At 45.7% G+C, this 21623-nt stretch overlaps 2 protein-coding genes across 5 annotated transcripts in view; both read left to right on the top strand.

The window, feature by feature from the left end:
• The first annotated feature begins 244 nt into the window (after positions 1–244).
• Positions 245–20095, top strand: CIPC (CLOCK interacting pacemaker). Of its 4 annotated transcripts, none has more exons than XM_025996416.2 (4): positions 245–388; positions 7460–7647; positions 13038–13207; positions 16516–20095. In XM_025996416.2, exons 2-4 carry the CDS (start codon positions 7512–7514, stop codon positions 17407–17409), a joined length of 1200 nt encoding a protein of 399 aa, XP_025852201.1. In that variant the 5' UTR covers positions 245–388; positions 7460–7511; the 3' UTR covers positions 17410–20095. The 4 variants fall into 4 exon arrangements, with proteins under 4 accessions (XP_025852201.1, XP_025852203.1, XP_025852202.1 ...); XM_025996418.2 differs by having other exon boundaries at positions 373–525; XM_025996417.2 differs by lacking the exon at positions 245–388 and adding an exon at positions 596–751.
• TMEM63C (transmembrane protein 63C) overlaps positions 19165–21623 on the top strand; it is a 129156-nt gene continuing 126697 nt past the window's right edge. The window contains exon 1 of the mRNA XM_072762089.1: positions 19165–19660. The gene's annotated coding sequence lies outside the window, so the exon portion shown is untranslated. The remainder of the gene's footprint in view (positions 19661–21623) is intronic.

Genomic DNA, 21623 nt, shown 5'->3' on the forward strand with positions numbered 1-21623 from the left:
CTAACCCTGTACAAAATGGCGGCGAGCCCGCGGAACCAACCATAGAGACGCCCGCCTTCCGCGGAGAGAGTGTAGGCCTCTAAGGGACGCCCGCGCCTCCCCGAGAGGCGTCCCCGCCTCGCCTTCCGGTGGGGGCGGGGCCCTTCTAGGAGAACCGTCGGCGGTCTCCATGGTGCCGGGTCCTCCGAGCCGAGTCACGTGGCCGGAGAGCGCCGCCGCGGAGGCGGAGGGAGGAGAAATGGGCGGGAGGCGCGCGGGTGGGGGTGGGGGGGTGGGGAGTAGCTCGAGACCCGGCGCCGGCGGGGTTGTCATGGAGCCGCGGGGCCGGGCTCGCGCATGCGCCGCCTGACCCGCGGGGCCGGTCGTGGAGAGGCGACCTCGGCCCTAGGTGAGAGTGGGAGGGCTGGGCCCCGGGGTGGAGGGTTCGCGCCGGGAGCGTGGGGCAAGGCGCAGGAGTAGCGGAGAGGAGGGAGGCGACGTAGGCCGAAGAGAGGGCCAGACTTTGGGGGGACGGAGGGCCAAAAGGTGGGAGCAGGGGGCGGTGCGTCGGTCCCCCTTTTAGTTGGTTGCTGTGGCTGCGAGGGGCGCGGCTGCGTGGGAGGGAGACGGCGGGCCTGGGGGCTGAGGGTGCCGAGCGAGTGGGGTACGCGGCCGGGGCGGCCGGGCCCTGGGCTGGGTCTGCCGGGCGTGCGGGCGGCGCAGAGCCCGCGGGCCTCCAGGGGCTCTGAGCAGAGGCGCGGGGAACGGGCAGGTGAGCGGGCGCGGGGCTGGCAGCGCGGGGAGGGCCCCGCGCCTCCAGGGTGGGGGTGCACGGAGGGCCCCTTCCTCGGCCCGGGACGCGGGGGTGCTGCCTTTTGCAGAGACCTGCTGTCACCCACTTGGCTGGCTATTTCTCCCTGTGGCCAGCTTGCCAGGTATGGTGCCAGCGCGTGGGGAGGTGGGGGGAGAAGGTGCGCAGCGCCAAGTAAGGAGTTAGTGCTTAGTGGGGGGGTTTCGGGTAGTTCTGAGCCGGGCTCAGGGCACAGGCCGCAGCCGGGCTCCCTGTTATTGCCCAAGTCCTGGCAATGCACGTTGCCTGGGCGTTTGCCCCGGGAGTCTGGTGGTATGCCAGTCACAGCACAGCCCTAGGGTCTGCCCAGTTCTGCCCTGCTGAGCTGGCAGGCTGGTGGATGCCTGGAGGGTGCTCCTACCGTCTGGCACAGATGCAGCGTGGGCTGGTGCGAATGGGGAGGTGGGCACTGTTACTGTGAACCCTTCTGGGAAGCTGGGGATTTGGAGAATTTCTCTGATCTTATCTCCTCTTTGAAAGAGGAGAATGGAGGGAGCCATATCTGGTCCTCCAAACAGGACATCGTGTGGAATCGGGGTTTGGGATCTTTGACATAATAAATTTGCAGCCAAGTTGGAGAATGGAAGTGGATGTGAAAGGGGAGGATGAATATTTGAGATTTAGGTTGGGGGACGGGGTCCTCCCTCTGTTAACACACACAGATATTTCCCCCGAGTGGTATCTCCCACATGGACACCAGGAGAAAATAACTTCAGGGAAAAGCCAGTAATGTATTTATAATTCTAGCTGGGATTACTCATGATTTTCTGGGTGGTAAGGTCTTAATTTTTATGGCCTTGTGCTTTTTTTGTAATTAAGCCTCTGCTTGGGCTTTCACCTCACACCTCTGTCCATGCACGCATGTTATCCACGTGATGCATTTTAAAGGGAACTTGAGCTCTTGGGAAAGTTGCCAAGTGTCTATAAAAGGAAAGATCTGAGAGCAGCATTTCAGATCCTTTCCTTGTAAACCTTGGGTCTCCCTTTTATCAGGAGCCTAAATCTCCATAAAGATTGTGGATTAGACAACCTTTAATTCAGTTGGTGGATTTACCCCTGAGGTTTCACCTTAGAATAAGGGGTAGATGAGATACCTATTTCTCACAGGAGACCAGACCTGGAAGTTAGATCTTGAGGTGATCCTGGTGTTTGGAAATGCAGTCTTGACCTTCAAGCTGTTCAGGTATTTCGGTGACAGCTAAGCTGCTCGGCTGTCAGCGAGACTCAGCAGGACAGAAGATTTGTTGGAATGTATTATTCTGTTGAGGACCTCACATATTAATTGTGCAGGGTTGAGGTTGCAAAGATGGAAAAAAAAAAAAAAAGACAACTCTTGAGGTTGAGGAGACAAATAACTAGACCCTAATGTAAGGAGTATAAAAATAGAAGATCCAAGTGCTATGGAGCACTTGTTAGAATTTTATGTTATACTTATTTATATAAACTTCTGTATTTATCGATTCACTTTTTTTTTTTAAGATTTTATGTATTTATTCGTGAGAGACACAGGCAGAGGGAGAAGCAGGCTCCATGCAGGGAGCCCGACGTGGGACTCGATCCTGGGTCTCCAGGGTCAGGCCCTGGACCAAAGGTGGTGCTAAACCGCTGAGCCACCCAGGCCACCCTCGATTCACTTTATATTATGAGTTTCATGTGTACCATTCCCTCTGGGAACATTTTGGACAATGTGTTACGATGCATTTAGAAGAGGCCCCTTTAGGGTCGATTGTGACAGTCTAAGGGAACTTAAGCTGGAGTCCTTTCAATGGAAAGTCAGGCACGTGAGGACCTCAGATGTTTGTAAAGCAGGGTGCGTTAGTGGTTTCCAGTCTGTGCCAGGACGCAGGAGATGGCATGGTGGGTGAAATGGGCTCAGTAACCCATTTCCAACTGCTAGTCAGCTTATGAGCATCTAAGTTCAATGTAAAATAATATTGAAGAGGAAAAAAACCTTAAGGTTTTCAGACTGCTGGTTGCACGGCCTTGGATTTTTAGAGCGGTGGTAGTAAGTTCCCCCGCTGCGTGCTTGTCTCATGTCATGGGCCTCACGTGGTGCTGTGCATGAGTGGATCTGTTGTTCACTGGCTCATTGACGTCCCCAGCGCCACACCCAGGAAGGCAGTGCCTCTCCTCTCAGAGAGGACAGGTCAAGGTAGAATGATGTAGCCCTTCATTACCCATCCCATGGAAACCTTCCCAAGGCTTAAAAAGAACTCTACTTAGGACAGAGGCTTCCATGTTTTTAGTCACTTTCACATCCAAAGTAGTTTGCCTTTTTTTTTTTTTTTAAAGATTTTATTTATTTGAGAGAGAGAGAGAGAGTGTGTGTGAGCTGGGGGAGGAGCAGATGGAGAGGAAGAAGCAGATTCCCTGCTGAGCAGGGAGCCCAACGTGGGACTCGATCCCAAGACCCCAGGATCATGACCTGAGCCAAAGGCAGATTTTTAAACAACTGAACCACCCAGCCTCCCCTGTGTGCTGTTCTAAAGTGGATTATGCATTCTTTATTTCCAGCTGCCACCAATTTTCTGGGGCTTAACATTTTTGCATCTGTTCTCCTTTTAACCTATTGGCCAATGTTTGTGTTTTGATTCCACAATTAGTATTGTCCTGCACATTCTCAATGAGCCAGAAAATTCCTACATATCTTCTGTAGTTCCGTTGACCACACTTTAGTAACAGTAGCAAGAGCTTTTTCGTCGTCTTTTCAAAAGGATTATAGACCAAACTGGGGTGCTTTATCGAAAATACCTGTTAAATAATTCATATCTAGTAAGGTAATGTGGAACTCTGCCAAGTGCTCAATTAGTTGCAACTAACATGAGCTACCCTTCCTGATCAAAATCAACAGCAGGGTCAGACTTGAATAAGTCTCATTGCCCATCCACAAGCTACATCTCCTTCCATTTTGAAGAAGCGTCGGGTTTACTTTCCATGGTATTACTTCAGGAAAATGAAACTATGCACATTTGTTGGGTTCCATACAAAAGGATCCTGATTTAATTAGAGATGCAGTTCTACATTTTGGTCTACTTTTTTTTTTTTTTTTTTTAAAGATTTTATTTATTCATGAAAGACACAGAGAGAGGCAGAGACATAGGCAGAGGGAGAAGCAGGCTCCCCACGAGGAGCCCAGTACGGGACTCAATCCCAGGACCCAAGATCATGACTGAGCCAAAGGCAGATGCTCAACCACTGGGCCTCCCAGGTCTACCTTTTCAGCTGGATTATTCATGCTGTCAAACATCATAGCTACCCACTAGAGATATCACCTTTCTGTTGTGCTATGCAAGATGGGACAGTGCCATTGTGTATCTTTTGTGCACATGGTACTTAACTTGTGACCTGTGTAAGAGTGTGTGGTTTGACTGACTGAAGCGGGGAAGCCAGTCCCCTTGAATAAGTTATGGTCCAAAATAGTTTTTACTTGGAGTTGTGTGTGTGTTTTTTTTTTTTTTTTAAGATTTTATTTATTTGACAGAGTGAACACACAAGCAGGAGAAGTAGCAAGCAGAAGGAGAGGAAGAAGCAGGCTCCCCACTCAGCAGGGAGCCCGAGGTAGGGCTCAATCCCAGGACCCTGGGGTCGTGACCTGAGATGAAGGCAGATGCTTAACTGACTGAGCCACCCTGGTGCCCCTGGAGTTGTGTTTAAAATTCAGTCTCATTCAGATGAGTTCCCTTTAGGGACACCTGGGTGGTCCAGCAGTTGAGTGTTTGCCTTCGTCTCAGGGCGTGATCTCAGATCGTGATTCCGGGGTCCTGGGATTGAGTCCCACATCAGGCTCCCTGCCAGCTTCTCCCTCTGCCTGTGTCTCTGCCTCTCTCTGTGTCTTTCATGAATAAATAAAATCTTAAAAAAAAAAAAAGAAGAGTTCCCTTTAGTCCACTTCTACTGTATGAAAAGTAGGAGCAAGATGGTTGCTCGTAAACATCCTTGTCTTTAATTTTATCTTAAATTGCTCCTCTGCTTCTGGAGTAGTTGATGTTCTTCACTAGATCCTCCGCTAGGGAAATATTCAGACGTGGCATTTCAGGGTATTCCAGATACAGTGCCCTTTGGCAGGGAGCTCGTGTTTCGCTCCACTCAGAAAGACGAATGGATGGAGCTGCAAGTGGACTGTGAATTAAAACATCACCAGGCATTGTTTATACCTAATATCTTTGTGCATTCATGGTGCTGTAACAAAACAGCACAGACTGCGTAGCTTATAAACAACAAAAATGTATTTCTCAGAGTTCTGGAGGCTGGAAGTCCAAGATCAGGGGCTGAGCACAGTCATCTTCTGGGTCCCAGAATGTTCACAGTCCTCCTGTGGTGGAAGGGGCAAGGGATTTCTCTGGAGTCTGGTTTATAGTGCACTAATCGAATTCACAAGGGCTCCACCATCACGATTCAAGCACCTCCCAAAGGCCCCACCTCCTAATGCCATCCTCTCTAGGGGTTAGGATTTCAACATATGAATTCTACCCAGTTTTCATTGTCCTTGCCATTTTTCCTGTCCTCTTTATCCCTGCAATAGCCTTTGTGGTCTTATGCCATCCTAACCACTGCCATTCCACAGGACTCAGATGTCCTTGTTAAAATATGTAGAATGTTCTCAGCCTCTGCCAGCCCTTTGAAGGGTTCATTTGTCTCATTCTTTTCACTGCTAGCCAAATTCTGGATCTGCTATGGACGAGGTGTGTCACTGGGGCAAGTCTAGGCTTCTTTAGCTTCTCTGGGCTCCCCACTTGTACATGTGACAGTCTCCCCAGCATCTCCACTCAGATGACCCACGGCCACTTCTCTCTACGTGGCCAAGACTGGACCAGCCTAGCCACCCCACCCAGTCCCTCTGTGCAATTCTTGGGCTGCCTAGCTTAGGAAATGGTACCACCATCTACTTCCCAACATGCAATGACCAATTCCCATCAAGTCTTCTTTCTGAATAGATCTCCAGTCTGTTCGCTTCTCTCCATCTCCACTGCTACAACTTTAATTCACCCTGGCTACTGTGGTAGTATCTGAGTGATCTCAGTGCCTCTCTTACCTCCCTTCACTTTAATCTCAATCCAGCATCCAAAATGCTTTTAAAATGCTGATCGAGGGCAACCCCGGTGGCTCAGAGGGTTAGTGACGCCTTCGGCCCAGGGTGTGAGCCTGGAGACCCAGGATCGAATCCCACATCGGGCTCCCTGCATGGAGCCTGCTTCTCCTTCTGCCTGTGTCTCTGCCTTTCTCTCTGTGTCTCTCATGAATAAATAAAATCTTTAAAAATAAAATAAAATGCTGATCGATCATGGGTTATGAGGCACTGCCTGTTTGACCCCCATCAATCTCTCTAGGCACAAGTGCATGGCCTTCTACCCTCCCCCCCCCCGCCCCCCTGCACTGCACTGTGCTCTGGACTCCCTGGTCTCCCAACTCTTTGAATGTTTCAAACTCTTGTTCCTTTAGGGCCTTTACGTGGCCACGTCCCACCCATCCCCCCCAGCTAACTTCCGATCCAGCTACATGGCATTTCCTCAGGAAAGCCTTCCCTTGCCCAGCCCTCCCTCACCATCTCTGACTGTTAGCCCCTTCCCTTCATAGCTATTATCAAAAATAGTGATTAAGTAATTGTGTGATTACTGGATTAATGTCTTTCTGGCTCTCTAGATCAAAAGCTCCAGCAAGGTAGTGACCATGTCTCTTCTGTGCATTTTGTATTGGTCCTAGCACAATGCCTGCTTCATAGTGGGCAGTTGATAAATATTTCTCTTTTTTTTTAAGAGTATTTATTTGAGAGAGGAGTAAGAGAGAGAGCACACATGAGTGGGGAAGGAGGGGAAGGGGCAGAGAGAGAGGGAGAAGCAAACTCCCTGCTGAGCAGGGAGCCTGATGGGAGGCTCAATGTAGGGCTTGATCCTGGGACTCCAGCCAGAATCATGACCTGAGCCGAGGGCAGAAGCTTAATTGACTGGGTCACCCAGGTGCCCCTTGATAAATATTTCTAAATGGCTGTCACTTATATGAGCCTCAACTTCCTCCTCTGTAAAATGGAATAGCAACCGAGGAGGACATTAACAGAGTAATATTGTGTGTGGACTTGTATAGAATCAAAGCACTATTATACACGATCTTATTTATGCAGGAAAGTTCTTTTTAAGCCAAAATGGAACATGCATATATGAGTTGTGTTTACTTTGTTCAGTACTTCATCTAAAGAAGTGAAAGGTTAATTTGAGCAACTATACTGTGGGAGTTGGCACTAAGTCCAGAGTCTGCCAGTGCATACTGGGAAGGCAAGCCTCGTCGGAGATGGGCATCACCACTCCTCCCTCCCTTGGGGCATGGGGTGAGTTACCCCTTCCAAAAAGCCTAATCAAGTGTGCCTTTGTTAGCACTTTACAATGCTTCCACTGAGTGTGGTTTGTATGCCCTGAATTTGTAATGGAATTTGAGGGCAGGAGAGGACAGTGAACCTCCTTTTGGGTAGAAACCATTCTGCTGTGTAGCAAAGTGGAAGCTCGTGTAAGCCGAGGCCTCTGAGAAAATACGAGGAAGTGGGCGAGGCCAGTGTTCTCTGCCCTCACCCTCTTCACCGCCTGGATCACCTGTGTCAGCTCTCCAGGCACTGTCTTCTTACGTAATTGTTGTTGTTCCCAGGGCAATCCAGAGGAAAGGAGGCCTGATGCATCCACTTCCAGCCCCGTAAAACATGGAGAGGAAAAACCCATCCAGAGAGAGCCCTCGAAGACTCTCAGCCAAACTGGGCAAAGGCACAGAGATGAAGAAGGTGGCTCGTCAGCTCGGCATGGCAGCCGCCGAATCAGACAAGGACTCCGGATTTTCAGGTTAAAAATACCTTATTCCTTCCATGTTGCAATGAATGATTTGCCTGAAAAACGTCCTCCCTAAAATTCATTTGTGTGATAAACGTGGGAAGCTCTCATGTACAGGATAAATATCTGATCTCTTAAAATGGTAATTCTGGTGCCATATGGTGGGCTTCCCATCAGTCACCTGGGGTTGGTTCTGAAGGAATTGATCTGACATCTTTTTTCAACTCAGACTCTCTCAACTTTCAATCTTCTGTTTCCAACTGTTGCAAGTGGTTACTGGGAAAAAAAATCTTTAAGTACTGGTAATCCTATTGTCTTAGCTCCTTTTTCATAGGAATAGCTACATGGCTGGAAAAAAAAGTACTACTGCATGCTGTCACCCTGTAGCAAATGAAACAAAGTAGCATATGTTTTTTTTGCTAAAAAAAAAAAAAGTAATTTTGATGTTTAAAAACATTTCCCTCCACAACGCATCCCTGCATATCTGCATTTTGTATTTGGACTGTGGGACCCCTAGTGCAGTTCCAAACTTGAAAATCTATTAGAGACAAGAAAGTAGAACAGTTTTCAGTTTCCCTTGCTAGTTTGTTTTAAACCTTATCTGAAAGGGCTAGCTGCCTACACAGTGAATCTTTCAATTTTCACTGTGCTGGGCACTTTTATTTCCAGGTTTGAGGGTACTGGCTTAGAGATGGCTCTAGTGTCAATGTCTTTGGCTGAGAGGATGCAGAGAGATGATGGCAGGGAATTCTGGCTGGGTCAGCATCCTGAGAGTAGAGCCCCCTCCTAGAGGAAGATTTATGTTATCCAGCTTCACAGAGACTAATCAATCCATCTTGTTGATTTATTAATTTATAGTGAGAAATGCAGCTGTTAGGAAAATTAGAGTTCTCTTATCCCTAGATTGGTGTGTTTTCTCCCTGTAGGCATCCTGCATGAGAAGCCAAATTATAAATAGATTGTTGCTCAGAGAGAAACAGAGCACCAGCAAATCGAAGGATTAGAATAAGGACAGTCCAGGGAAGGAGGGCCAATTTATTAGCCCTTTGGGTTTTTCTTCTCTCTCAACATTGTTTCCCAAGCTTGACTCATCATAAGTCTCATCTGAGGTTCTTGTTAAAAATAATGATCACCACCACCCAGCTATGTACTGATTCCCCTGAGGTCATCAATTGCCAAAGGAATATCATCAGTGTTATCATTTAATTAGCAGAATGCCTTCGCAAACTCACAAGGGAGTTGGAGGACCTGCTGAGTAATAATAATGTTGTGGACATTTGTATAGAATTTACCATATAAATTCTGCATAACCAATGGATAATGGATGGATAATGTTTGCCAGTTTCCATGGTGCATATACTCTCACCAGGACCAATTAATTTCAGGCTACAATGTGACCAAATATGGGGATGGGAAGATTTGGGGAATTAGAAAAGATGTATACTATCAGTCCTTGTGAGCTGGTAAGAACCAACTGCAGCACTTCAAGCTACATAGTAAGCTACATAGTTCACATAAAATTATCATAACAACTATCCTGTAAGAAAGTACTATTATGTTCCCCATTTTAGAGATGAGGAAATTGAGGCACAGAATGATTACATAATTTCTGGAGCGCCTGGGTGGCTCAGTCGGGTAAGCATCCAGCTCTTGATTTCGGCTCAGGTCATGATCTCAGGGTCATGGGATGGAGCCTGGAGTCAAGCCCTGCTTCAAGCTCTGCTTGGTGCAGAGTCTGCTTGTCCCCCTTCCTCTGCTCTTTTCCCTCCTCACTCACACGCGCACACACACACACACACTCTCTCTCTTAAATAAATAAATAAATAAATAAATAAATAAATAAATAAATAAATAAATAAATTTAAAAAATGTTATTAAAAAAGAAAGATTATATAATTTCCAAGATCATGCAACTGGCCAGTAGAGCTGGGATTTGAACCCAGGGATGTGTGATTCCAGAGGCCTCTACCTTTCTGGAACGGGGACACGATAACCCAGTTCTTAGTGGAAAGCTCTGATGAAATTTAGGTTAATGTCAGCCAAATCCACCTCATTTATTCATTTATTCACTCAATAATTGATCGGAAGTACTCAATGATGGCGAATACACTTTGGCTGAGATGCTCACAGTTGCTGCGCTGGATTGAAAATATTCTGTGTGAGGACTAAAATAAACCTACATTTGGTATGACTATCACACCTTTTGGTGTTCTGTAGGGCAGCCACAAGATTCCCTTGCTATGGCATTCCGTATATACTGACCTTTGGCACAAACTCATCAGGGACTGGGCCAACATTATGGCAGAAGTTTGGGTAGGCACATGGATACATATGTAGTTCCTGTTATCTGAGTGGTAAGAATATTGCCATGGTTATTCTAGCTAGACTTTTATTGGTTAAGGTGGTGTATGAGTTTGTTAGGACTGCCATAACAGTATCACAAACTGGGTGGCTCAAACAGCAAATTTATCATCTCACAGTTCTGGAAGCTATAAGTCTGAGATCAAGGTGTGGGCAAGGTTCATTCTCTGAGGGAGAATGAAAAAAAAATTAGTGATCACCAGACTCCTCTCTGAGAGGTTGTGATGGCAAAGGTCTGGGGGAGGGCTTGAAAGGCAGGTTTTGCTTTTTACAAGTGTCTCTGGAGATTTCTGTGATCAGACTGGTTTGGGAACCATTGTAGGCCTAATGTCTCTCCTTTTTTCTCTTATATCATGTTTGTTTTTCATGTTTTTCATATCATGATGGTAATTGTATGCTCATTGTAGAAGCTTAGGAATTTAGGAACATGCAAAGAAGAAACTAAACATTATCCGTAACACTACCACCGATTATTTCCAGTCTGTCGACATTTCAGTATTCCTTCCAACAACCTCAGCCTTGCCAGGCCACTTGTTTTGTAGTATGTCCCAAAGTCTGGATAGTTTTTCTGATAGTTGCCTTATTCTCTATGTAGAAGTTCTTTAAGAAGCATTGTGTTGTTCAAACATAAAGTGGGATTAAAAATAATCATTATGCCCCAGAAAGTGGCCCCAGTGAATGCCTCTGGCCGCTCCTGGGCCAGGTGCCAGCGAGTGAGTTCATCAGTGCCTGTTACCTTGGAGTGTGATGGGATTCGTAAAACCAAGGTGGTTTTTCCCATTTGAATTATTTTCCCAACTTTATATTTTGAAAAATTTCAAATCTATACAAAAGGGAATGAATATCATGGGTGTCTTTCAGATTGACTGAGTCATACCATTTTGCCATATTGCTTTCTCTCTCAATACACATACACACCTGTTTCTGAGGTTTCTATTTCTATTTCACCTGTTTCTATTTCTTATATATATATAAACATATATACGTCAGTACAAATCTCCTAAAAGAATGTTTTCTGTATGATTACATCAGTGTCACCAAGAATTTTCACATCAATATAGTTATTAATTAGCCACAGTCCGTATTCAGATTTTCCCCACTGTCTCAGTAATGTCTTTTATTAGCTGTTTGTTTTTTTGTCAGTTTGTTTGGGTCCGGGAACCCTGGGTGGCACAGCGGTTTAGCGCCTGCCTTTGGCCCAGGGCGCGATCCTGGAGACCCGGGATCGAATCCCACGTCAGGCTCCCGGTGCATGGAGCCTGCTTCTCCCTCTGCCTGTGTCTCTGCCTCTCTCTCTCTCTCTCTCTCTCTCTCTCTCTCTGTGACTATCATAAATAAAAATTTTAAAAAAAATTTGTTTGGGTCCAGGATCCAGCTGAAGATTGTGCATTTCATTCAGTTGTCTTTTTCAGTCTGATTTGATCTAGAACAATGCCCTCATCTTTCCTTGCCTTTTCTTCCTTCCCTTCTTCCTTCTGTTTTCTGTTTTAATGACAGTGACATTTTTGAATGAATTAGGCATGTTGTTTTGTAGAATGTCTCACTCTTTGAATTTTTCTGGTAGTTTCCCCATTATTAGATCAGGATAAGCATTTTCATTTTGCCAGAATACTACTCTCTTGATGTTACATCTTTCTCCTTTTTCCTTCTCCTTTATTGAGTACACTATGGAATTGTGGAATTCTTTTGTAATTCACTTTGTCAGTGCTATATCATTAATTCTTTTGATAGTCAAACTGTCCCAAACTTGGCCAGTGGGAGCTCTTTCTAGATAGTTCCTGTGACTTTTCTACTTGACCCCATTTGTATTTGAGCACTTCCTTGCTTTCTGGGGCAATAAGAGTCCAGGCTCATCATGTACTTTTCACTGGCAAAGACTTGCATTGGACTAGCTGTTTCTCCAAGGACCCCTGTTTTTCTTTTTGGGCAGAATGGCATTTAGAAATCAAGATCCATGCACTAGGTATGCATTTTGCTTCTGAGGTCCTTTGTTTCTAGCTCTGTTCACCAGAGGTGCACATTTGGAATACTTGTGCTTTGTGAAAATCCACCTGCCTGGGCACCAGACAATTGGTTCAGTAGACTGAAGGGAGGACCCCCAACATATATAAATTCTGAAAAGCATCACCAGAGATTCTGATTAAATGCAAGTGTTGATAGACTCATTTAAATTATGGTCACATTTCTGTCCTGCCTGAGCCAAATTACTCTGAGCTTTTTGATGAGTATTTAGTGTATTCCCAGACTCCTCTCTAGCAGGGTTAGAGCAGTCTCTTGGTTTACTCTGGCAGGTAGCTAATTAAGTCCTTTTTGTATGGATTTCACATCAGGGAAATCTCATTTTCTTTACCTCAGAGATTATCTTTCTATCTCTCATGGGGCAGGATCCCCAGGAGGCATGCTCAGCATGCATTTAGGATATCAGCACCTCCTTTGTTGGAGGTATTGGGTGGAGGTGGGGGTAATAGAGACACATTTTAAATTTCAGCTTTGATTATCTTACCCAGAATTGTACAATTAACAAATTTAGGATGGAGCTCTTTAAATTTCATCATGGATGCATGTTTTGAGGTTTACAGGTTGGTTTTGTTTTGTTTTTATTATGCTATCTTGTGGTGCCCAGCCCCTCTACAGGTCTTCATCCTGCCCCACGGCACACACACAGTCCCCTCCCCTTTCAAGGACAGATTCTTGAAAGTAATGATCTAACTTTGAAGCTTTCAATCGTTTCTCCTGTAGACTGGTGATGATGACTTTTACAGAAACCTAACTGATGCAAGTTTTTGTCTGTAATAGAGATAGAAGGGAAGTCTGCTGTCCTAGGGCAGTGCTTCATAACTTTTTGGGGTAGGAGGGGTTATTGTGTATTTGGTTGAGAATACAATGAAAGCTAAAGACCCATTCAGAAAAGTTCACAAAAACCACCTATCACAAATGTTCCATTCCATTCCATCCCGAGAAGTCTGTTAACTCCTTAGAAGATCTGCTTAGGAGCCCCTAGCCTAGATCCTATGCGAACTGACCATTCTTCTGCTCACCAGATGGGAGCTCAGAGTGTCTGAGCTCAGCAGAGCAGATGGAGTCCGAGGACATGCTGAGCGCCTTAGGCTGGAGCCGAGAAGACAGGCCAAGGCAAAACTCCAAGACTGCAGGCACGGCCTTCCCAGCACTGTCCCCGATGGTTGTAATGAAGAATGTGCTGGTCAAACAGGTGAGGAGGGCTACTGTCTCCTAATGTGTCTGCACATTAAAGTGTCTGAGCTTCCTGTACAGTGCCTCTCCCTCTCCGTCAAGGAGAGATTTTAGAAGCAGACCACTGGAACCACACTGATGCCTCCTCCTGTCCTGGGGAGATGATGTTTCCTTTCAGCTACTGACGGTGTTTTCAAAAGGACTACAATAATCATGACCCATGTTCCCATTTTCCAGACAGTAGGACTCCTCTATTTCTGTGTTCCTGGTTCGTCCAAAGGGACCTCAGAATTCTCTAGTCAGGAGCAGGAATGTCGTAACTTTCAATGTTGCATTCCACCATATGGCAGAACTGAGGATAGAAATAAAAGAATCTCTTTTTAACTTGAGTTGCCCTTGAATTGAGAAATGCAGGATGTATTAATTTGTCTGAGAAGTAGAGACAATTTCCATGTTCTCTCAAAGCCATGTCATTAGTGAGAAAGCAGCTCTTTGGTTTAGGTACAGTTATCCCAGTAGAATCCATATGACATTGTTTTGGAATTGAAAAGTACCCTGTTTCAGGCTTTATTACACAACTATGCATATTACATGATTATTGTCTGGATATGAAAGAGAAGAAGACATAGAAATGAAAATGTAAGCTCAGCCCATTGTGTGGAAGTAGAGAATTCAATCATGTGAACTTGCCTAAAGAACATGTAACCTCACCCTTCTTTGCTCTAAAGCCTATCAGTTCTCGCATGGGTCCACTGATGAGGCTGCTTGCAGCTAGTGAAGCTGGAAAATGTGGCTTTGTGTTGTTGACTTTCCCACCTTACGTAGAAGAAGAACATGGCGAGAGCCTGACAGGAAACCCTAAGGTCTGAACTGTTTACCTTATTACAGAGGAACACAAACTGATTTTCAACAAGGCAACCTAGTGACTTTGAGGAAAGAACTTGAAGATTTTTACTTGGCAGGTCACATCTCAGCTGGAAGCATAGTTGTCCTTATTGAAACGAAGAGAGGAGATAAAGACCTGAGATGGAGCCCTTAGTAGATTGTCCAGGTCCCCCCTCCCCCCCATGCTTGCTCCTTGCTTCTGGGGTTTCTTTTTCTCCCCGCCTTCCTCTCCTTCTGTCTTCTTGCTCTCTTCTGTTGTCTGTTTATGTGCCTTCTTTGTTGTAGGCGAGGCTGGCAGCTCCTGAGGGCTGAGGGTTGAGCAGTGAGGAGGCTTTTCCAGCAAAGCAGCATTCCTTAGGATCCTTTGGGAGGGCTGCCGGGCTCCAGGCTCTCTTGGGAGCTGGCGGGGAAGGCTGACCTAGCTGAGCAGTCTAGGAGTTTTGTGTTTTCAGACATGTTAGAATCCAGCACGTTCCAAAATTAAAATAATTGTATGCTTTAAAAAAAAAAATCCCTGCCTATTGTGTAATGTCTTGATTATTGCTGCTTGCTTTTAGGTGTTTTTCTTTGGAGGGTCTGATTCCCTCTGCTGCTGGACTATGTGATCTTGCACATAATTACCCGACTGTGAACTTCAGTTTGCTCATCTTTAATGTGGAGGCTTTATGTGAAATGATTCTGAGATCCTATCTAAGCCGAAATTCTTGACCTGTGTTCCCTGAGATATAATACGTTGTCAAACCTAATAATCAGAACAAATAAGCTAAGTATCTATGAGGGCAGTGGGCACACGGCTGCATTGAGAACGGTGCACTGAAATCGTCTTGGGAGTGCAGTGAGTGAGTTTTTGGATCTGTTTGCCTTGTCAGTCTTGTCACTTATGGCATAAGTGACTAGGGGGATAGTTTTGCTGAAAACTGAAGTTTTACTCCTGACAGAGTAGGCTAGACTGATCTCTGCTTCAAAAGACCCTTAATTTTGGATCTCTGACAAGGAAGTGTGGTTGCTGGGCCTGGCACTACTTGCTTATGCATATGCCCGGGTGTGTTTGAACACCATCTGGGCTCCAGAATGGGCTCTCCGGGTCATCCTAGCCTTTGTACAGATAAACTGTAGTTGAATTTGGGCTAAAGTTCCTAGCCGGGCGTCCAAGAAGCTGAAGTGTATGCAGCATGGTATGCAGATGTGGGAAGCAAGTCCATAGCTTTCTTAAATGACCCCACTGGAGATTAGAACCTCTGTTGGATTCTCCCTTCCTAGCATCATCTACATGCATATTTTTGGGTCTAGGTTTTAACTGGACTGGCTTTTAAATATTAGGGATAGGGCACCCCTGGTGGCACAGCGGTTTAGCGCCGCCTGCAGCCCGGGGCCTGATCCTGGAGACCCAGGATCAAGTCCCGCGTCGGGTTCCCTGAATGGAGCCCGCTTCTCCCTCTGCCTGTGTCTCTGCCTCTCAGTCTCTCTCTCTCTCTCTGAATAAATAAATTAAAAAAAAATACTTTAAAAAAAATAAATATTAGGGATAAGTAACTATGCCCTTCTTTGTTAGATTTCCATCTGAATCAATACTTTTAGAAAAAAGTGTATATTTGAGGGGTAACATAATGAAAGCAGTGTAGCGAGTGGTTGGGATGGTTTTAGGCTCAGACCAAGGGTCGAATCCTAACTTCACCACTTAGTAGCTTGGAGACTTAATGCAAGTTATTTCCACTTTCTGAACCTCAATATCTTTATTTACGAAAGGAAATGGTATAATTCCACATGGGTGTTAGGGAGATGAAATGAGTGTGCCCACATAAACTATCTCACACAACAGGGGCCCCAGCAATATGTAACTCTCTAACCAAAAGTCATTTCAGGAACACTTGGGCGGCTCAGTCAGTTAAGCACCTGCCTTCGGCTAAGCTCATGATCTCAGGGTCTTAGGATCAAGCCCCGCATTGGGCTTCCTGCTCACCAGGAGTCTGCTTCTCCCTCTCCCTCTGCCTGCTGCTCCCTCTGCTTGTGCATTCTCTCTCTGTCAAATAAATAAATAAATACATCTTTAAAAAAAAAAAAAACCCAAAGAGGTCACAGATATAACTAAATGAAGACAGGCTTTATTGTAAAGACACATTTATAGTCTTGAGATGAGCACATTTTAACAGGTCAGGACATCGTAACTGTCCATATTTTCATTGCCTCAGTTGTGACCTTAACCCTGTCATTACTTCACCTATCTACAATTTCTTTTCCTGAGAAAGGTTTTAAAAAAAAAACAAAAACAAAAAAAAAACAACAAACTGCTGATACCGGACTCTGTCAGATTTTCAAGCCACTTCTGCAGTCATGTTCTTGAGAAGGGCTACCCCATATGTGAGGGATGGGCACCTGACAGAGGCTTCAAGTGCCTCTCCCCTCGGCAGGTAATGGCAGTGTGCTGCTCTTCTTTATTTGCAGGGCAGCAGCTCATCCCAGCTCCAGTCGTGGACTGTCCAGCCCTCCTTCGAAGTGATCTCAGCACAGCCACAGCTCCTGTTCCTTCATCCACCCGTGCCGTCTCCTGTCAGCCCGTGTCACACTGGCGAGAAGAAATCAGACTCCAGGAACTACTTGCCCATTCTGAATTCTTATACGAAAATAGCCCCCCATCCAGGCAAAAGGGGCCTTTCCCTCAGCCCAGAAGAAAGAGGAGAAAGTGGGATGCAGAAGAAAGTCTGTACTGAGAGACTTGGGCCAAGCCTGTCTTCCAATGAGCCAACCAAGCCTGGTGCCGTGTCCCCCAGCCCCCCGGCGCCAGCACCACCCGGCGCCAAGCTTGCCGAGGACTCCGCTCTACAAGGTGTGCCCTCGCTGGTGGCAGGTGGAAGTCCACAGACTCTTCAACCGGTGTCCAGCAGCCACGTGGCTAAAGCCCCCAGCCTGACCTTTGCATCCCCCGCTAGCCCTGTCTGTGCATCAGACAGCACTCTGCACGGCTTAGAGAGCAGCTCCCCACTCTCTCCACTGGCAGCCAACTACAGCTCGCCCCTGTGGGCTGCCGAGCACCTCTGCCGCAGCCCTGACCTCTTCGCCGAGCAGCGGCAGAGCAAGCATAGGCGCTTTCAGAATACCCTGGTGGTCCTGCACAAATCTGGTCTGCTGGAGATCACTCTGAAAACCAAGGAGTTGATTCGTCAGAACCAGGCAACTCAGGTGGAGCTAGACCAGCTAAAGGAGCAGACCCAGCTGTTTATAGAGGCCACCAAGAGCAGGGCTCCTCAGGCGTGGGCCAAGCTACAGGCATCCTTAACATCAGGGTCTGGTCATACCGGCGGTGACCTAGAAGCGTTCTCTGACCACCCAGACATGTAACCCAGAAGGCATAGTTTCGTGTTACTTGAGTGGTTCTTTTTAACTCTTTGGCTGTTATTACTCCTGTTTCCCAAAGCTTTTCCTTCTATACTTAAAGTGTTGGGCAGTTCACTTAGGAAGCCACAAGCCAGTACCTGGCTGCAATCTTAACCATGTGGTCTGTGCACAGTTTACATATGTCTCCATTCCTCTGAGGACCTCAGATTCGGAGCACTCTCAAGTCCCCTTTCCTTAGCCTGCAGGCACTTTGATGGGTCACAGGGCAAAGCAGGAGAGATGGTTGTGTGGGGCTCTTTTGGCTGTCGCCTCCCACCATCCCACTCACTGTGAGCAAGGGTACGGTGACAGGGAGGAGCACACAGAGTGATACCTGTCAAGCCAGGGAGTAGGTGACATAAGTGACATAAGCATCCCTTTGTAGATCTTCCCTTGAACGTCTTAGTCACAGAGGAAAATACGAGGTGTGCTTGCATCCCACAAGGCATCGTGCCACCTGGGCAAAACCCAAAATGCCTCAGGCACAGGTTGGGCCAAGGGTGCAAGCGCTTAATCATGTGATGCTTTGTCTTCCTAAACTGGAAAGTCGAGAGGAGAGTAGCACCATTGAACTCTTAACACTTAAATCACAAGCCAGATTTCTCTTCACTTAAACTGGTAGTCAAAATACTTCAGATTTTTAAAGTATGGAATGGATTCAGTACCATCTGGAATTACAATTGCTGAATTGCGTTTTTGACTTAGAAGAAAGTAGACATGGCCAGCATCTCTTGGTTGGGAGCTGGAGGATTCTGGAAATTTATGCTTCCTGTCATCGTTTCCCCCCCCCCCCCCCCCTTTGAAACAATGCGACCTGTTTTATGTGTGAAAATCTCAAAAGATAGCTTCATGGTTTCTGAGAATGTAAATTAACTCTCTGCTGCCACCTTTTTTCCCCCTTTTGTTTTTGTAAAAGAGGAAAGAAGCGATTACTGAGTTTGATAAACTTTGAATTAAAATCATCCTGAGGTTATGAAGTCCCCAGAATATTGGAAACCATTCTTCATACTGATTTTCTTTTCCTATCCAAAATTTTTGTTTGTCACATGTCATAGTGACGCAGAGCACTTGTGGAGCAGAGTCTTCCGTGTTTCCTTCATGCGTTGGATGTCGGCAGCAAAGCCAGAGGTGTAGTGTTGGTTCTCTGAAGTTCATCTAGAAATGGAGAGTGTGATGGAATTCCCAGATGATTCCCATTCTTTCAGCTTCATGGTAAAGGTAAATGGGATTTCTGAGTAGTACCATATCAGATTTTTTTTTATCTCATTTAAACATTTCATTCTCTTGAAAATCTCCATACAAATTACCTTAATAAGAAATTCTATATGACCAGCTTCATCTTTTCTGCAAAGAAAAATGTCCTTGAAATTTTACCAAGGCCAGAAGCTAACGATCACATTCACCTGGTAGTTAGAACTATAACATAGTTTTTAAATTTCAAGGCTTCAGATGGCCCAGAGTTTGTTATTAGACATGTATGATTTAGATATGACCAATTTAGAAATAGCTTGGTAAAATCTCTGCTCTGTCCTGATCAGTGCAGAATTATTACCTGCCATTTGCTTTCTGAAAGAGTTTCAAAATCCCAGCAAATGTGTCTTTAAACAGACTCTCAGCTCCTTTGAATATTCTCCTCTTGGCCCACTCCCTGTGCCTCCCCTGAATCTGTGTGGTACTACGACAGCTCTGCTCTGTGCACCATGCTAGGAAGCTTCCTTTTTGGCAGAAAGTATTTGGCAGCAAAGCTGCAGAGACAGGTGCATTCAGAACAGCCTGGGCGCCAGTCATGAGTCTTACTGAGTGTCAAAAATCTGAACATACTTGCTGAGAACCAAATTTATTCTATCGGAAAAACCCTCTGTGGAGCTATAAGCCTCTTGGACTCTTCTTCCTAGACTAAGGTTTGCATTTCCCTTCCTGTTATGGTAAAAGATGATGAAAGCTACCATTGATCCTCACTGCTGAGTGGCAGGGAGAAGCAGCACCTCCTCGGCTCTTCTCTGATCGTGTGACTTAGTGCTGGAAGTCTCTCTAGGCTGTTAGCATGGGTGTTCTTTCCCTAGTGGAGCTGTAAGCAGATGAAGCCAAAAAGGGAAGCTAGTTCTTGGAAGAAGAGGTCCACTGAAGCTCCCAGACATTTGGGGCCAGACGCCAGATCAGCAAATAGAGGAACCTTGGAGTAGACCAGAAGGATCTCCGTTGGTTGCACAAGGCTGTAAGTAGTGATGGTCTTAGCGAGCATGATTTAATCTGATATGAAGTACTGTGGCAGAGCTACTGTTTTCTGAAAGTGAGAAGCAATTCTTAGTTTAGACCAACCCTTAAAGAGAACTTTTGGCAGATCTGGTTGGCAGTGGTGAGACACATCTAGAAAAAGCTGCTCATGGAACTAGTTATGGGAATGGAGTTTAATAATATTTGTAATTTATTACACTCATGGCTTTTTATTGATTATAGTATTGTCTGACTTTACTATGATTCCTTCAACAGAAAAGTTAACTCTTGTGCATATATTGAAGTGTTTTTCCTGCTATGAATTCTTTAGGATAGAGATTTATTTACCAAATGTGAATTCTTTTGAGGAAGTATGAAGTTTTGTAGAAATTGACTGTGAAATGTCAGAGAAAAATAAAAGTCACTTACATGAAAACTATTTGGCCTTTTTGCTTTGTAACTGCTAAAAATACTAAGTGAAATCTAGAGTAAGGGGGCATCTGGGTGGCTCACTGGTTGAGCGTCTGCCGTCCGGGGCTGATCCTCAGGTCCTGGGATCGAGTTCTGAATTGGGCTCCCCACCAGGAGTCTGCTTCTCCCTCTGCCTGTTTCTCTGCCTCTCTATCTTTCATGAGTGAATAAATAAAATCTTTTAAAATTAAAAAAAAAAAAATCTAAGTACAATCGACCCTTGAATAGCATGGGTTTGAACGGATCCACTTATCCATGGAAGTCTTTTGATAAGGACAGTACAGTGCCACACATGTCACTTCCTCATGGTTTTCATAACTTTTCTCCTTTAGTCCCGCTTACATAATTGTAAGGATACAGTCTATCATACATAGAACATATAGGTGTTCATTGACTGTTTATGTTACTGGTGAGGCTTCCAGTCGACAGTAGGCTTTTAGAATTAAGGTTTTGGGGAGTCCAAACCTATACATGGATTGTCAACTGTGTGGGGTGTTGGCACCCAACATCCATGTTCAAGGCTCAAGTGTGTTTAAGTTTCAAACAGATGTACTCAGGCCACTTGAGAATGTGGGGATTAGATACTGAACTGGTGTGAACTCGAAGTGCAGGCAATCTTAAGGCAAACGAAGAGTCCAGTGTTCCCCAGGATCTTGGAAGTTTATATTGGGTAGGTTAAGAGGGGTGAGAGGTGGATACAATCCAATGATTTCTCTCTTCTGACCTGATACTTTCACAGTTGTCTGGGAATAACAGTTGTCTGCTGAGATAAATTCATGCCACATTAAATGAAGTTCTATCATGGAGGCCGTTAGCAAGTACAGCTCTAGGCTTCCCCCCCCGCCCCGCCCCGTGCTTTTTTTTTTTTTTTTCTTTTAAGATTTTATTTATTCATGAGAGACACAGAGGCAAAGACATAGGCAGAGGGAGAAGCAGGCTCCCTACGGGGAGCCAGATGGGGGACTCAATCCCAGGGCCCTGGGATCACGACCTGAACCAAAGACAGATGCTCAACCCCTGAGCTACCCAGGCGCTCTACTCTGCTTCTTAGAGTTGATTCCTAATGCTCTGCTCTTCCCTGCTCCCCAAGGCCAGTCAAGCCACTTCCTCCCCAGATTTTTAAGATGCTGGAAAAATAAAAGCTTATCCTCACTTAAAGGCCTAGAGGGTTGCCAGAGTCTGATTTTTAACAGCATTGTTTCTGTCCTACACAATTTTATAAGTGACTTTAAAATGTATGGCTGTACGACCACTTAGATGAAATGTCAAGATGGCTAGAGAAGGCCCCTTCTGAAATTGAGAACCATCTTCCCATAAGAAGTGGCATACATAGAGGCAGACCACAAAAAGTGGACCTTGAGAGACTAAGGTGAGCGAGGTTATTTGAGCTCGTGGCCCCAGCCCCTTGGACTGATTCCTGTCCAGGGGAAATACTTGTCTGCCTAGGACGCCTATTTGATCCACCTCGTGGATGGCATCCTAGCAGGTTGTAG

This window comes from Vulpes vulpes, chromosome 6 (genome assembly GCF_048418805.1).
Source record: "Vulpes vulpes isolate BD-2025 chromosome 6, VulVul3, whole genome shotgun sequence".
NCBI classification, from domain to species: Eukaryota; Metazoa; Chordata; class Mammalia; order Carnivora; family Canidae; genus Vulpes; species Vulpes vulpes.

Bases quoted from the DNA above. Each gene is read 5' to 3' on its own strand.
- CIPC (XM_025996416.2), top strand. From the start codon at position 7,512: ATGGAGAGGAAAAACCCATCCAGAGAGAGCCCTCGAAGACTCTCAGCC. The intron at 7,648-13,037 runs GTTAAAAATACC...TCTGCTCACCAG, and splicing joins CAAGGACTCCGGATTTTCAG to ATGGGAGCTCAGAGTGTCTG. The intron at 13,208-16,515 runs GTGAGGAGGGCT...CTTTATTTGCAG, and splicing joins AGAATGTGCTGGTCAAACAG to GGCAGCAGCTCATCCCAGCT.